This window comes from Alternaria hordeiaustralica, assembly GCF_023758085.1.
Source record: "Alternaria hordeiaustralica strain BMP 2776 chromosome Unknown scaffold_6, whole genome shotgun sequence".
NCBI lineage: Eukaryota > Fungi > Ascomycota > Dothideomycetes > Pleosporales > Pleosporaceae > Alternaria > Alternaria hordeiaustralica.
In genome coordinates this window covers 1,331,721-1,347,725 of record NW_026056778.1, presented here as the reverse complement: position 1 = coordinate 1,347,725, position 16,005 = coordinate 1,331,721, and the positions used below count along the sequence as shown (strand labels likewise).

General features: G+C 51.9%; 8 protein-coding genes across 8 annotated transcripts; 3 read left to right on the top strand and 5 right to left on the bottom strand.

Moving 5' to 3' along the window:
• Positions 1 to 392: 392 nt before the first annotated feature.
• Positions 393 to 1,301, top strand: J4E84_004349 (putative secondary metabolism biosynthetic enzyme; the record flags this gene model as incomplete). Its single annotated transcript, XM_049386956.1, has 1 exon — positions 393 to 1,301. One exon carries the CDS (start codon positions 393 to 395, stop codon positions 1,299 to 1,301), a length of 909 nt encoding a protein of 302 aa, XP_049245726.1.
• Positions 1,302 to 2,715: 1,414 nt separating this feature from the next.
• On the bottom strand, positions 2,716 to 4,109 carry J4E84_004348 (uncharacterized protein; the record flags this gene model as incomplete). The annotated part of the gene is made up of 2 exons (XM_049386955.1): positions 2,716 to 3,558; positions 4,056 to 4,109. The coding sequence occupies 2 exons, from the start codon at positions 4,107 to 4,109 to the stop codon at positions 2,716 to 2,718; spliced, it is 897 nt and encodes a 298-aa protein (XP_049245725.1).
• Positions 4,110 to 4,323: 214 nt separating this feature from the next.
• On the bottom strand, positions 4,324 to 5,486 carry J4E84_004347 (uncharacterized protein; the record flags this gene model as incomplete). Its single annotated transcript, XM_049386954.1, has 2 exons — positions 4,324 to 4,640; positions 4,715 to 5,486. 2 exons carry the CDS (start codon positions 5,484 to 5,486, stop codon positions 4,324 to 4,326), a joined length of 1,089 nt encoding a protein of 362 aa, XP_049245724.1.
• A 620-nt stretch (positions 5,487 to 6,106) lies between these two features.
• Positions 6,107 to 7,252, bottom strand: J4E84_004346 (putative secondary metabolism biosynthetic enzyme; the record flags this gene model as incomplete). Its single annotated transcript, XM_049386953.1, has 1 exon — positions 6,107 to 7,252. One exon carries the CDS (start codon positions 7,250 to 7,252, stop codon positions 6,107 to 6,109), a length of 1,146 nt encoding a protein of 381 aa, XP_049245723.1.
• A 491-nt stretch (positions 7,253 to 7,743) lies between these two features.
• J4E84_004345 (uncharacterized protein) lies at positions 7,744 to 9,425 on the top strand (the record flags this gene model as incomplete). The annotated part of the gene is made up of 3 exons (XM_049386952.1): positions 7,744 to 7,906; positions 7,967 to 8,822; positions 8,894 to 9,425. The coding sequence occupies 3 exons, from the start codon at positions 7,744 to 7,746 to the stop codon at positions 9,423 to 9,425; spliced, it is 1,551 nt and encodes a 516-aa protein (XP_049245722.1).
• A 293-nt stretch (positions 9,426 to 9,718) lies between these two features.
• On the bottom strand, positions 9,719 to 10,504 carry J4E84_004344 (uncharacterized protein; the record flags this gene model as incomplete). Its single annotated transcript, XM_049386951.1, has 1 exon — positions 9,719 to 10,504. The coding sequence occupies one exon, from the start codon at positions 10,502 to 10,504 to the stop codon at positions 9,719 to 9,721; it is 786 nt and encodes a 261-aa protein (XP_049245721.1).
• Positions 10,505 to 11,305: 801 nt separating this feature from the next.
• J4E84_004343 (uncharacterized protein) lies at positions 11,306 to 11,866 on the bottom strand (the record flags this gene model as incomplete). The annotated part of the gene is made up of 1 exon (XM_049386950.1): positions 11,306 to 11,866. One exon carries the CDS (start codon positions 11,864 to 11,866, stop codon positions 11,306 to 11,308), a length of 561 nt encoding a protein of 186 aa, XP_049245720.1.
• Positions 11,867 to 13,785: 1,919 nt separating this feature from the next.
• Positions 13,786 to 15,342, top strand: J4E84_004342 (uncharacterized protein; the record flags this gene model as incomplete). Its single annotated transcript, XM_049386949.1, has 1 exon — positions 13,786 to 15,342. The coding sequence occupies one exon, from the start codon at positions 13,786 to 13,788 to the stop codon at positions 15,340 to 15,342; it is 1,557 nt and encodes a 518-aa protein (XP_049245719.1).
• Positions 15,343 to 16,005: the final 663 nt, after the last annotated feature.

Here is a 16,005-nt window from a genome sequence, read left to right as displayed (position 1 = left end):
ACCGCTTTCATCATGGTCATGGCCCATGAGTACCTTCCTTGTCTCGAAGGCCAGAGTAGCTACCATGGTGTCAGGCACATTACCGTATGTGGAGACGCTAAACCGGTCAGTACCGCATGCGATTGTACCCACCTCGGTGGCTGTTGAACCGGCCGGACTCTATGAATTGTGGCTAGGGCGTAATCCGGTGGCTAGGTATTACTCCGGTGGTTAGGCCATAGCTCGGTGGCTTTACGTATGATACGAGTACGATTCAGGGACCGTTTCGACCCACAAATGCAAACACCTCATCTTCGAGGGCTCACCGCTGCCACTAAAGTCGTCCAGATAGTAACGTGTTCTGATGATAGATCACAAAGAGTATCTCCGAATTCCAACACAACGCAGTCGACATGTCTTTGTGGGACCGAATCAACAGTCGCCTTACCTTCCAAAGCGGTATAGGCTTCATGTACCGCCAACTGTTCATGCATCCTCCGCCAATGGCAGCAGGAGTCACTCTTGAAGGTCAGACAGCCATTATCACCGGCGCGAATACCGGCCTGGGGTTCGAGGCAGCGCGACAGCTCCTCCAGCTAGATCTCTCTCGGCTCATTCTAGCCGTCCGATCGCAGGCCAAAGGCGATGTTGCAGCAGAAGCCCTCCGCAGGGAGTTTATGCGCGCTGAAGTCGAAGTCTGGATCCTAGATATGGAAGATCCCGAATCTGTCGCGGCTTTTGCCAGACGATGTCAGACCCTGGGTAGGCTAGACATGGTAGTTCTGAACGCCGGTGTGCAGAACAAGGACTATGTTGTCTCTTCCAAGACAGGCAAAGAGCAGACTTTCCAGGTCAACTACCTCTCGACTATCATGTTGGCGGTGCTTCTCCTGCCGATATTGAGAGCCAAAACCGGGTTGGTGGGAAAGCCGGCGAGGCTCACAGTTGTAACGTCGACGACGGCATATTTCGCGGATTTCGACCATGGGAAACCAATCTTGCCGCAGTTCGACGAGAAGTATGACGTTACTAAGTGGTATGCGCGCGAGAAGTTGTTACAGATGTTTTTCGTGAGGAAGCTGGCATCGCTAGTGAACTCCGATGAGGTGATTATCAATACAGTTTGTCCTGGGCTGGTGGGAGAAACAGAGATCTGGCGTACACTAAACGCAAACGCTGTCATAAGGTATATGTTGATGGTGTACTTCGCTTTGTTTGGTAGAAGCTTGGCAGAGGGCGCCAGCACGTATGTCCATGCTGTAGTGGTCGCTGGTCGAGAAAGCCATGGGGGCTTCTTGAGTGAGTGGGGAGTACGTCCGTAAGTCGAGGAACTGCAACGATGCACTCTGACTGAGGTTTTCGCTCACACTGTCGTAGTTATCCCGTTCTGATGTATTCGAAACGTGGTGACGATCTGGAAAAGAAGGTTCTGAGCGAGACCAGGCAGATTTTGGAATCCATGAACGTTTCGCACAGCGCAATGCAAGACTTTTAGTTGGGAGGGTCAAATTAAACTGCCATATCGCAGTGCCAAAGATATTGACGTCATCAAAACGCAGGCAGCTCTTTCCGCATCAACTTTCTTACTAGTGAAGTTGTCCTGGTCGAAGACACCCCATGTAGCTGCAACCTAGCCCGTAGAATGAATGGTAGCTGCGTTCGAAGGATTGGAGAAGAGAAATGTTGTTGTTCGCGACGCGACGGGACGCGACAGATGGCGGGACGAGATCCATGCCAAGCCCTCGGAGCCTCGGCTCCAGCCTCCGAGGTTTCTGCCTCCCGCCTGCCCATGGGCAGAGAACACCTGAGCTTCATCAACAATGCAACCTCAGCTGTTTCCACACTGCATCTTTACTCCAGATCTGACCTCTCTCGTCTGAGGGTAAGCCTCACGCTCAAAGGCGGTTGCACGTAAGATGCGCGCACGCGTTGATCGTGCCATTGCTGTTCAAGCCACTCGCGGTCCACAAGCTCAATGTCGTACTTCCACAGCAGCCGAGCCAATATTTGCTTTATCTCGGAATGTGCCAAACTATTCGCGAATTCTCAGTCAGCGAAATCTCTCGTATCGAAACCGGACACAGGACGTGGCGTACTTCTGGCCGATACAGCTGCGTTTTCCTGTCGAGAAGGGCTGGAATGCCGCTTTCTTATCCGCTTCGAAGCGAGGATCTCCGAGCCAGCGCTCTGGAGCGAAGACTTCTGGTTCCGTGAAGTTGGCTGGGTTATGATACATCGCCCAGTGCCAAATGTCCACGCAGGTCTAGGTTTTTCCCATTGCAATCAGCGACGTGTTCAGAAGTCCACAGAAGGATTTGCGGGAATGCTTTTGAGACTTACCCCTCCAGGCAGAAAGTGCCCCCCGACGACCTCACCATTGCGCTGAATCAGTCGTGGCACTGAGCCCACGGCAGCCGGATGGATACGCAACGTCTCGTCTACGACAGCCGAGAGGTATCTGAGACGCTGCGCACTGAGGAGTGTAATCTGCTCTTCGCTATCGAAAGATGCGTCGATCTCTTTCCTTAGCTTAGCGAGCGTCTCAGGATGGGTGCAGAGGAGATAAGTTGCCCCAGCAAGTCTGATTCAAGAGATGGTCAGTACATTGATACTTCCAAAGGAAAGGACAAAAGAGGAAAGCTTTGTCATACGCAACTGCAGTTGTTTCGGACCCGGCTACGACGAAGATGCTCGCGTTATGGCAGATTGCCTCGAAGGAAAGGCCCTACCGCGCCGTTAGATCCATGAGCGGGATTGGGACCAAGACAGCATTGTGGATGCACTCACGCATTTTCCCTGAGCATTATCGGGTTTCATCTCTTCAATGAAGTCCGGTCGGCTGGGCTCCAAAGCTAAACGCTTCGCAACTTGAGCACGCATGAACAGATTATGCTTCGCAATGATCTTCTTAGCAAACATTCTAACAAACGGGCTTATCATCGCCTCCAACAACGGATATGCCCGCCGGAAGTGTGCCATGTCATGCTGCGCAACGAAGAACTCCAATATTGTCGCAACCCATGGATGAAAGTCCCTCCGCTCCATATTCGCAAAAGGCTCGCCGAAGCTGAGATCGCCAATGACATCAAACGAGAAGAAGTTGAACCACTTGGCCAGGTCCAGGGATCGACCTTCGGCGCAGTGCTCTCCAAGATAGCTGAAGAGTTGGTCGATATGGTGGCGGATGATACGCTCCTGGCGCTGTATGCCTTGCCCTGAGAACGCGGGCGCTAGCAGACGACGTTGATGTGTGTGAGATTCTGTATCGGCCCCGATGATGCCTGATGCGACTTCGGCTACGAAGCCTGGGTGCTTGAGGTTCTCTGGCTGACCGGGCTTACGATGCCCATACACTTCTTTCCATGCTGTTGCGTGGAGGCATGATACTGAGTCTGGGCTTGTGCGGACAACGTCGCCGTACCTCTTGTGCAAGGCCAAGATCTGTTTGTGCGGCGTGCTCGACCATGACATCAACAGGAGTGGGAGTGGCGATACAGACCATAGGAACGGTCCGGGCACTTTCCTAAGTGGGTTAAAGTAGAGATTGTATACAATGGACCAAACGGTATGCCCGAAGACCTGTAGCGTACGTCAGTGGAGGTATCCTACGTGTCATTCCTCCGGGTTTAATACGGTGCATAGGGCTACTTCTAACAATGCCCAGAGTGAAAGGAGCTTCTGATGCTCAGTGAGCGCATCAAGAGGCCATGTGCTTGCGGAGCCCATTATGCGCACAACGAAGAAAGCTTGATATCAACGCTCTTTGGCAGTGTATACGAATACAAAATACGGGTCGTGTCAGCATCCCATGCACTGGAGAAGATGATTGCCGAGGTCGACAGCTCAACACGCGCAGTTGCGAAGTCAACTATAGAAGACGATTGCACCGACCCTTACATTGCATGCCGTCTCAATCCTTCCCATAGCGGCTAAGTCGTGGTCTCCAGCCAGGATCATGCATCTGCGGCGGAGTAGTGCAATGTTCCCACCCACGCTCCGTGGGCCCTTCGACTCATTGCGGACTACATATATTCGGTCGCCGTTGTTGCACGTCAGCCAGCACCTAAGGTACCCACAGAGGAGCCGACGCAGCCGACGGACGAGTTGGTCACAGAATCCAGATCAACCATGGCGGTGTGAGGCTAAGGCCGAGGAACGTTCCGACAACAGCAACTAGCAGTTTATGTACGATGATACACGCTCGGTAGATTTCTAGTTGCATTCTACGGCTAGAGTGACAGAGGCGTATGTAGGGAATGGCCCGAGCATGTCTGCAGTTTGCACTAGTACGCTTTAGGATTTCAGTCTCTGCCCAAGTGTGCGCACGGACGCGACACCCTCCAGCTAGATCGGCGGTGGCTGGGGTATCATCTCAACCACCGCCGACTCCGTCTTTCCATGCCTCACCACCGACGCGATCATCAGCCCCGCCTTCGCAGCAAGCTCGGCAAACGCCTTCTCACTGCGCACCTTTCCGCCGATGTTTAAGATGAACATGTCGACGGTGCTAGTGTATACACTTGGCTGTTCAGGGCGCAGATACTCAGCAATCAACACGCGCGAGTCGTCCGCGCAAGCCGCGCGCACGTTCTTCAGAATCTGAAGAGCTTCGTGGTCGGACCAGTCGTTCAGGACGCGACGTATGTAATACACGAGAGCACCTAGAGTGGTCCGTCAGCTTGTTTCCTGGCGCAAGTATCGTGTATCCTGAGAGGATAGAACTCGATTTCCGTACCTTTGGTGGGCTGTTCCCCAAAGATGCTGTGCCCGATCTTCTTCACCGGACCCAGAACAGCAGAATCTTTGTGCTCTTCCTCCGCTTCAGCGATGACATGCGGCTGATCTTGCAGGACACACCTGGCGGCAGGAATGGCAGGCGTCTCCTCCAAGATAGCCTTCAACGCCTGACCTTTCCCTCCGGCAACATCAACGATCAGCTCCCTCTCCGAACCGACGTTTCCCGCGGCAAATGCAGCTACCCAGCCAAAATCATACACCCCCGTGACAGGAATATCACCGTCAATGGCCATCGCCCCATTCATCCTTGTGGCCAACCCCGGGATCGCCGCCATGATTTCATACGCTGTCTTATCGGGCATGCCCAGCGCAAATCCTCCCGGCGAACGATTCGATCTAGCCGGCTCAGCGAGCCCGTTCGCCTCGAAGTAGTCTGTCCACCGCGTCGTTGGCCCCATAAAGAAGTCGAAGAGGTACGAATAGAATTGCGCGACGCGGGGGTCAGTGAATGCTTTTGACGCCGGTGTATGCGCCACACGGCCAGGTTCCGGGCTAGTCAGCATGCCAATAGCGAGAAAGAAGGCCGTGAAGCGCTCCAGAAGTTTGTACTCTATGCTCAGCTTTTCCGTAAGGTCTTTGAGAGAGATTCCCTCTTCTGGAATGGCGTCGAAGATGCCGTGCTCAACGAAGACGCGCAATACGCCCATCTCCGCCATGGATGCGAAGTATTTGCCGATTGGCGTCTCGGCCAGAGAGAATTCAGCAGCCATGTTTGGATACTGGATGAATGAGAAGCAACACTGAACGGAACGCGATGGTTGGTCACCAGAATCCACGATTGTGCGAAGACGTCGAATAAAGCTACAGAGCCAAGAGATCGTGCACGATAAGCAAGAGTCTTGGTCCTGCGAATTAGGTTTGTGTGGAATGCTTGTACTGGTAACGCCTCATTCCCGTCATGCGAGTGACCGCACTCGACATTACAGTAGCCCAGCTAGGTTTCCTGGTATCGTACCAAAATGAAACACGAATCAGAAGCCCACGAGATTAACCATAGGAATTCTACCGAGCTCTCGACTAGACATGGGCCCATGCCCCAAGCAGCCGAAAAGGCCCTTCTTCGTACCGGCAGTACCCGTTCTAGCTTTACTCACCGCAACAAGTCTCCCACGTCTTCTCGACACGTATCAGAACTCCTGCATGCAATTGTGTGTACCTGGGAAGAGTTGTAGCGGTCTAGAGGGTTGAGACGCAACCAACGTCACTTGGCAATCTCCCGTCCGACTGGTTCCGCCTTCACGACAAAGTTGGCACAAGCAAGAAACTGAAAATACTGGAACGTCAACCTGGCGTCCATGCTTCAATACACGTTTTAACCGAGTGTTGACATCTAGTACGCGATCATCGAACTACTGGTGACAGCACTCGTTTTCCCAAATGCGTCTCTCACAAGCTCCTGTACCCAGTTCGGCAACCCTTTCAACCATGAGATAGGCGCCGCGATACTAGGAATGAACAACTGAGCACCACGCCTGTTAATGATCTGCCTCACTATGACCTCAGCAACTTCCTCTGGCATCAACATCTTCTCGAGAATCTTTGGGTCTTGGCCACTTCTCAAGATCATCTCCTCAATCAGGGGCGTGCGGACCCAACTCGGATGCGCAATCGTAGTCTTGACACCCGAAGCTTTGTACCAGATTTTCAGCTCGCTCATAAGACCCTCATGGAACGCCAAAGCCGCGGTCTTGGTTGCCACATAGTCCGCATTAGCCGAGTTCGTCAGGAACGAGTTGACGCTCGCGACTGTTACGATATGGCCTTTGTTCTTTGCGACCATTTCCGGCACAAACTGTTGAACTAGCCGCCAGTGGGAAAGAATGTTCGTGTCGAAGATACGACTGAGGAACTCGCTTGGCGTTTTCAAAATGGTGTGAGAACCTGTGATGCCGGCGTTGTTGACGAGAATTGAGGGACTGCCAAGGTCTTTGCGAATCTTCTCGGCTGTTTTTGCTATCGATTCAGGGCTGGAGATGTCGCACCGGAAGTATGTCGACAAGTTGTTCGATGCAGATGCCTTGGGCGCATCCTGCACGTCGAGCACTGCCACGCGAATTCCATGAGAAGTAAGAGATTCTGCGATGGCTTTGCCAATTCCACTGCATCCTCCAGTGACCACTGCGATTTCAGTAGGCCAGTTCCAGCCACGACCGGCATATATTTGCCAGTTATTTGTTGCCCACGCGTTCAGAGCTGCATTGGTCTTCCTGACTATACCGATAGCAGCTAGAAACCCCAGTACGCGGAGCAAGTTGTATTCATCGACGATACGCGAAAGAAATGTTGCTTCCAAGGCGCATCTCCATGTTTTCTCTGGGGCGTATAGCAATAAGCCAAGAAGAGGGCCGGTAACGATGGGCTCGAAGGCGCATTTGGCGATGAGAGCTAGCCCTCTGAGAGGGAAGTCGACCAGTGCAGGCATGGATGGCTCAGCAGTTGTTCCGGGAGATAGAGATGGTGACCAGAATACTGACATCCTCAACCATTTGGAGCTAGAGTGTTACAACCTGAGCCGGAGGCTAGTCCAAAAGTACTGTGGCTAGGGCACGATTCACTGGCTTCATGGAGCTTGCCGTTGCACGGCAAAATGCTTACCGCAACGTTTATGTATAGCCATATCCGAAGTCATTCCGTTAGCTCCATCCGCAGTACCCCCAGATCAGCCTATCCGAAGTCATGCCGATCCGACGTCACCCCGAATCAACGCACCTGGAGTCCCACCCAAGCGGCTTCATCTCTGATCTAGCCATGGCGAACGATTCCGGCTAATCCATTACCCACTTGGAGCCTCAGTGCCTTGTTGATCGTGGTCCAATCCGTTGGTTCCCTCTAAATTCCTGGCGAGTCTAGCGCTGGAGTCGAACTAGATGAGCACATACATCGTGTGCCAGTCCTTGCACACCTAGAGGAAGCCGCTGCATCCTCTGTTCATCAAGTCTTTCAACTGGCCACTAGCCAACCACGAAGATGGGTGTTCTGACGACTATAGAAGGCGATATCTCAAAGTTGTTGCTATACGGCACAGTGACGATTATCTTCCTTATTATTCTAGCCTCAAAACTGAAAGATGGCAACAAGACGAGATTATCGATCCCGCATGCTCCTCGCCTCCCGTACAAACTACCCTTTGGTTAGCAGTATTCGCGTCACTTGAATATGGGGGTGAGACTGACCACCCCATGAACCATAGGACTAGACATGGCATGGAACCTAATAACGCGCCTTCACTCCAACACATTCGTCGAATACATCTGCGATGAAGTTCTCTCCATACCGGGCCGCACAGTCGAAATGAACCTACTCGGCAGCGACATTTTCATTACCGACCGAGCCGAGAACATCAAGGCTATTCAGGCAGATCAGTTTGCGGACTTCGCCAAAGGTCAGACGCCACATGATGTGTTCAGTAGTATCTTGGGGGACTCGGTGTTTACCACGGACGGGCCTTTGTGGAAGACGAGTAGGGAGCAATTAGAGCCGCACGTGTCGAGAGTGCGTCCGGATGATATTCCTACCGCTGAAGTTCATATGCAGAAGCTTTTAAGATTGGTCGAGAACTCACTCGAAAAGGTGGATGTGTACGACATGGTTGACAGGTTCCAACTCGACCTAGTCTCCCAAGTCTTCCTCGGCGAATCCACAAACTCCCTCTCCGCAAACGAACAACCCTTTCGCAAAGCCATGGAAAAGCTCCTTACGTTCAACACAAACCGTCTCCTTTTCGGAAGCCTCGCAAACCTCTTTCCGGACTGGCTCTTCGCGCCGCGAGCCTACCGCGACCTAACACGCTACATTGACGACCTGATCGAGAAGACACTAGCCCTCCCAGTCAACAACCAAACCGACGTGAAGACAGAAAAAGAGTTCAATCTAGTCGAAGACCTCGTGTCTACGCATCCGAATGATCGATATTTCATCCGCGGCCAGCTTATAGCCGTGTTGATGGCATCGAAAGACCCCGGTGCTATTCTAACGACATGGACTATATACCACCTCGCCCGCGACCCAGTGCTGTACAAGAAGCTTCAACAAGAAGTGGAAGAGCAGTAAGTGCATGATTCACATCCACGTCATTACCAAGATGGGGGTCGGCCACTGACAAATGTCATCTGTGTAGCATCGGTCTAGACTCCATTCCTACCCCCTCCCGACTCCGCAAGCTAGACCTCCTAGCCAACACAGTCAAGGAATCAATGCGCATGTATCATCCACTCGGCCTTAACATCCGTGAAGCACGTACCGACGCCATTCTGCCTGTTGGCGGCGGCCCGGAGGGGAAAGAACCTATTTCAGTGTCGAAAGGACAAATCATAGTGTACTCAGTCGCAGGCCTCCAACGCAACCCTACGCTGTACGGCCCAACGGCACACATTTGGGACCCCTCACGCTGGAGTGCATGGTCACCGAAATATGGAACTTATTTGCCATTCAGCATTGGCCCGAGACAGTGTCCTGGGAGGGTGTTTGGCAGGTTTCAGATTCAGTATGTGCTTGTGAGGTTATTGCAAGAGTTTGAGCGGATTGAGTGGTGTGGTCTTGGTGGTGGAAAGGACGGGACAGAGGAGATGAAGATTAAGGTTGAGCTTAATCTCAAATGCGCAGAGCCGGTGGTCTGTAAATTTGTGCCGAGAAGGAAGGATGTTGTCTAGGAGGGTGGTGCACGCTGGGAGGTGCAGAAGCTGTGGGCAGAAGTCGCATGCAGGGCAGCATTGAAGTCGGGAAAATGACGAAGTTAATTGCTGTTGATCAGGACTTGAGCCAAGGAGAGTTTGCTGGAGAAACGGTCTTAAAGACTTGGTTTGAGGGACGACAGGTGCATAGTTATGTGCCGGGCCAGTTGGGATTGAAGTCTTGGCGACTTGACCTCTACAGATTAGCTGTCCCTTCAGCGCATTTCATTTCCAGCGCAATGCAGAAATCCATGGCTTTGGCTATCCTCGCCTCATTGAATGGCACCTTCAGTCTCAATCTTCTCTTCTTCGTCGACTTCTCCAACCAGTGTGTATCCTTGAGGTTCCTTCACAGCCGCAACAAATACAACGCTGCCCACGATCAATACCGCACCAGCGACCTTCCACCATCCCGGCTCCAGTGTCCATACAATCTTATCCGCTAACATAGCGAACACTACCTGCAAGTTTACTATGTGAAGCGCTCTCTTCGAATCGCCGGTCATCAAGCTCGCAGCCAAGAGCCAATGCATAGCGAACCCCAATATGCCCAGCACGCACACGAACAGCCATCCTACAGCGGTAGATGGGAAGTTCAAGCCTTGCTGCTGTATGATGAGCGATGCGCCGCTGAGGAGCGTACATATGGGCGCAAAGTATGCAACCGTCGTCATCGGATGTACGTGCTCTCCTAGGCACGACATGGTCAAAAACGAGACTGCGCCGCCGAGGACACCGATAAGTGCCGCACCGATGGCCAGCGCGTGTGCTCTAGGCGTATTCGTTATATGGGCGCTCCAAGGCTGCAATACGCATAGTAAGCCGATGACCGCAACTAGAGCTGCGAGGACTTGAGCGACAGAGCAGCGCTGCTGACCTGGCAACAAGCCGAGGAGAAGGGCAGCAAGAATTGGCGCGAGGAAGTTAATCAGAGTCGCCTCAGCTAATGCGAGATAGCGTAGAGAGACGTAGAAGCCCCAGATACCGAAGAAACCCGCAACGCCTCTTACGACGAGGAGAGGGCGCAGCTTGGGAGGACCGAATGCACCGCCAGGCATGGCTACCGGGGACAGTATCATGTACGTCCACGACAGAACAGTGATTATCGACATCATTACAATGAGTATCTGGAGAACATCAGTATTTGCGTAGGCGGGCGGGTAGCATATCTCCATACCTCGGAAGTACCGACTGTTGTGGTGCCTGAACCGCCGCTACGCTGCGTTCCCAGGATGCGCCCCAATGTCGCTAGGATGGTGGAGCATATTTGCGCCAAGAGCATCAGAATAATACCGGCATTATTATGAAGGACAAGATCCGCGCTACTCGCAAAACCATAGACTCTATTTGTTATTGATGTAGCTGAAATCATGGTGTTGTGATGGGGAAGGTGTACGGAAAGCTCTCCGATGGAAGACGAGCTCGGGATGCGGGAATGTGAGACTTTACGTGTATTTGATGCGTTTCACGCCTCCTTTCAGCACAAACTTCCATACTGCGCAGCGGAATAATTTCTGAATGCTTGCTCGTTGGTCGCGTAGGTCGAAGAAGGAAATACGTGCTTCCAAACTCAACAATGCGGCTTTGGTGCGCTCTGGTCCACGTGCATCAACGTACTGCGGTCTGCGCAAAACCTGCATCATGCTGTTCTTGTCAACAGAATCAACGAGATCTTAACTCATCTGCTTCGCACGCGATTTATGATAAAGTCGAACTTGTGATTGGTCATATTGTCAACAAAGGCGAGGGACCGAAACGAAGATCCGGTCCGCTCGCAGTAATAGGCCCCAGCAACCTATTCAGCAACAAGCAGAACTTCCACCAGCCAAAAGATTATCGCTGGATGCTTGTGACACTCACTATGGCCGTGAATCTTCGCCGGTGACTCTCCATGATTTCTCTTGAACTTGGCCTCGCCCTCGCGCAGAGTGCGTACTCTCTTCCCACGACTCCTTCGGGATGCGCCAGATCCATTCATTCCCGAAAACCTTGTCGTCTATCTTCTCAGCATGGAAACCGAACTTATTGTTCATCAACCCCTTGAACGCAGTGTTAGCATCTACACAAGCTATGTGTATCTCATCCATGCCCAGAACAGCAAAGCCATGATCAATGGCCATACATAACGATTCATAGCCGTAGCCTGAGCCACGATAACATGTGTCCAACATCAAGCCTGCGTCACCAATCAGCTTGCCATCGGTCTTTCTTCTGCCAATCCAGCCCAAGCCGCCGGTACCGACAGTCTTTCCATCTATCTCGATGACGATGTTGGCACGCTGCAGTGGTAGATCGACGACCTGCCATTGCTTGATCAAATGCTCAATGGCGTCACTACTGTCAAGAGAGGCACATGACTTGTCGTGCTGGACATTGCGATAGTCGGAGAAAAGTCGTAGGAGTGCAGCAGCGTCGCTCATATTCGGGAGGCGGAGATGCAGTTGGGGAAATGTAAGCGATGTGATACGCAAGGCGCTTTCACCTTCGGACGATAGATTCGTCGAATGTGTGTAGAAGACGGTACTACCGGTAGCGGCAAGCGCAGGGTTTTCAGTCCCTGCAGGCATAGTCTCGGGATTTCGACGGGCTGGGTGACACTCAGAGAATCGGAAGTTTGCGCAATTGACTAGTGTGGTGTATGCAGATGGGTGCACATCCATCAGCTTCTTCTTCGATGCAACGTACGTTGGGCGTAATTGTTCCCGCCTCCGATGACGTGGCGACGTTCATCCGCATCGCCATTGGGTATGACGTCAGCCAACAGAGCCAAGGTAGTGCTTGTTTCTTCTAAGCAGATTGACTGCGATCAGAATACTTGCTGTAGTCGGTGAAGCTCGGTGAGGCTCCGTCGAGGGTTTCTGGCCTGTTCGCGTGGGTCACGGTGTGCGGCACATTTGCGGGATGGGGCTTTGTGCTTCCACGCTATCCTGAAACCGGACGATGGCCCCAGCTCGAACATGAAAACAAAGGGGATAACGGCATGCTCCAACACCACCTTCCACTCCTTATGACGCCGAAGAGGACTGTGCCCACACAACATCTCTAGGGCGTAAATTCCCGTTGAGTTCATTCCCCTACCACAAGTTTTTGGTGTTGAGCCGACAGACGTTGTCAGTGTAACCACCATTACGCTGAAGACTGCGCGGACCTTGAGCCTACCATAGCTTCACGACATACAGAGCCTTACATCATACCCTCTCTGCTTTTAGTTCCACATCAGACTGCTAAACTCGAGCTAAGATAGCAGCGATCATTGCGCGCAGCTTAGACGAAGGGGAAATTGACGGTGTCTGAGCGTTACTTCTAGGATATCACCTCGTCATCTCCAGCAGGCAACATTCAGGCACATCGGTTTATCGTTCTTCGATGGGTTCATCGTCGCTAAGCTCTGGTCTCACTCTACACTCTCAATGGACTTCTGCGAGGCTATGGGCGAAGCTTATTTCTTCCTTGCACGCATTGAGGCAGCATCTTGGAGACTAGAATGACGCGGTTAGTGAGACTAGTCACGGTGCTGGGCATGTATACGTATACACACCAACTTAGGTACCCCACAAGGACCGGCTCTTGCCGCAAGGGTAAAAAAAGAGGTATACAAAACGAATTTGTATGGCACTACTTCATTACATTCGTCCAAGAAGGCGCTCATTCGTTCCGAGCGATTCCACGAGTATGAATTGTGCAGGTAAAGGCAGGGATACATTCACAGGACCAGTGTGTCTGCTTCAACGCCCTCTACACTCAGTGCAGGCCTTGCACTCGCCACTTGGGAGACAGCATACACTATCAGAGACATAGGGAAACGGAATATGCTGAGACCGGTACTACAAAGCCGCTTACGGGCTCTTGCTATTTTGCTGATCTGAGTTTTCTTCTTCCCAAAGCATGCTACTGCTTGACACCGGACAAATCCCTTCGGACAATGACGAATTGGCAGGCACTTTTGTGGCTTTCAAGGAGCTTCTCACTACGATAAGCATTGGAAAAAGTAAGACATAGGCTCCCGGCGTGGTGTTCACTCCTGACAGCGTTGGTAGGCTGAGTCATAATGTACGAGCAAGGCGAAGCTGTAGGAAGAAGTTATGCGCCGCCTTTCCCTAGACCTTCGCATATAAGATTCGGCTTCTCCGTTCTTTCTTACTTGGATACACGTATAACCACTCTTTAGCATCGAACCTCCAACCAAGAGAGCAACATACCATTTTTTTCAACACATTCAACAAGAGCTCGTTGACCCTCTCCACCACCTACGGCCTCCCTTGAGAAAGCGAAGAAGAAATTGCTAAATACCATGCCAATGTCTAGCCAAGCGAAAGGTAGTGTCACTACAGCGTCCAAGATGTCACAACGAGGGCGTACGCTGATACTCGATCTTGGCGACGTACTATTCCACTGGTCGACCCGCGAGCTGACTGCTCTTCCACCTCAAGACTTCCATTCAGTCATCCTGTCACCAACATGGACCGAGTTAGAGCGCGGTAGCATCGATGAGCCCAGAGCTCTTGGAATTATTGGCGAGGAGTTATCCATCGAGCCGGCAACGATCAGCGAAGCATTCAAGCAGTGTCGCAAAACACTACGTGTCGACCATGACCTACTTGGAAAACTCAAAGAGCTCAAAGCGGAGATGAACGGCCATCTCAAAATTTACGCAATGAGCAACATCGCTAGAGACGACTTCGCACGCCTCCAAGCCGTGTTATCTGACTGGAGCTTGTTCGACGGCGTTTACACGTCTTACGAGGCCGGTATGACGAAGTTTGAGCTCGGTTTCTTCGAGCACGTCCTCAAGAGTATTGGATGTAGCGACCCAACATCTGCAATCTTCGTCGATGATAAGCATGGGCAAGTCAATACGGCTCGCTCTTTCGGCATTCAAGGTATCGTCTTTGAGTCTGGAGATAAGCTCATGCGTCAACTGCGCAGCCAACTATTCGACCCCGTTGAGCGAGCTCGTCAGTACATGGCCGACCATGCCGGAAAACATATGTCTCGTATCGAGAACGGCCCTGATCTTCATGAATTCTTCTCCCAGTTCATCATTCATTATGAGCTAGCTGATGAAAGCTTTCTCAGCCTTTCGCCACCCAATGCTGAGCCTGATGAGGTTGAAGCCGCCATTGGCCAAGCTCGCAAAGAGGCTAAGATGTGGAACTACTTCAACGGCCCTCCCATTGGTACGACGAAGACATGTAAGTTGCTCGACGAACTTATCGTTATGGAATGTATTCTAATCTCACAATGCTATGTAGTCCCTGATGATGTCGACACTACTGCAAATGCTCTGCTTGCATTCTCACCACCCTCTTCTTCGACTGACCCCGTATTGGATCGCATGCTTCAGAATAGACATGCGCAAGACGGGGTCGCCTTGACATACCTCTGCGACAAGCGACCTCGCTTAGATCCTGTCGTCCTCACTAACGTCATCCGCGTCTTCTACAAGTACAACCGTGGAGCAGATGTCAAGCCCGAGCTCGACTACGTTCGTCGCATTCTTCTGAACCGTGGCTACATTGACGGCACGGACATGTATCAATCCGCTGATAGCTTCCTATACTTTTTGTCCTGTCTTATTGAAGCAAACGACACCGCGCCCGAAATTCGGTCTCTCGGGGAGCCGACAGCTGCTGCGCTTCGAGAATACGTTGGCCGTCGTGGAGACTCTTTCGCCGTCACCGCACGTGTTTTGGCGTGTCAGAAACTTGGGGTGTGGGCGCAACCTGACATTGAGTATCTCAAAGAGTTGCAAGAATGTGATGGCGGCTGGGAGATTGGATGGGTGTGTCGATTTGGACGGAGCCATAAGAGGATTGGTAGCAGGGGCGTACCTACGGCGTGGGCCATCAAAGCACTTGAGAACGAAGCTCAGGCTTTAGTTGAACAGGAACGTTAACTTATCGGTCTACTACTGATCCATCAACTCCAAATTGTCCATACAACGTCTCATACACAGCGACTGCGGTATATATACCACTGTATACTGAAAACGATGTGTATCAGCCGCTGAATGCCCACAATTCCGATTCACACAGAGGTGAAAGCCGTACTTATGAAGACTGTCCACTCATCCATCACACTCTTCTCGTCGCAATTTTACCAAGTGACCAGCCGACGAATACAGTCACAATTTTCGACACTCTTATCACTCCAGTCACACCCTCAGCACTACCAAACACCTCTCGACCTTTGCAATCGCACGAATAAACAATGTCTACAGGATCTACTGGCGAGCGATTCAAGTACCCTGATGACGAATGTCTAACAGCGTACACCAAGGCTTTGGAAAAAGGTAGAATGCTGCATACACAGGCTCATTCTGACCGACCCAGCATTCCCCAGAGCGGGTTCCAATCCGTCTCCGACCTTGAAGAGTGGGGCTATGTTCTAGATGTTAAAACCGACCGGGTAGGGATTATGTGTTCGGCGCAACATGTGCTCGAAACTGCCAGGAACGGCGAGACCTACCTGGCCACCGACGCCTGGTTCCTCAATAATATATATCTTGATGATGGCATGATCGAATCGGCGGCTAACTACGCGCCTCACGCGTTGGCAT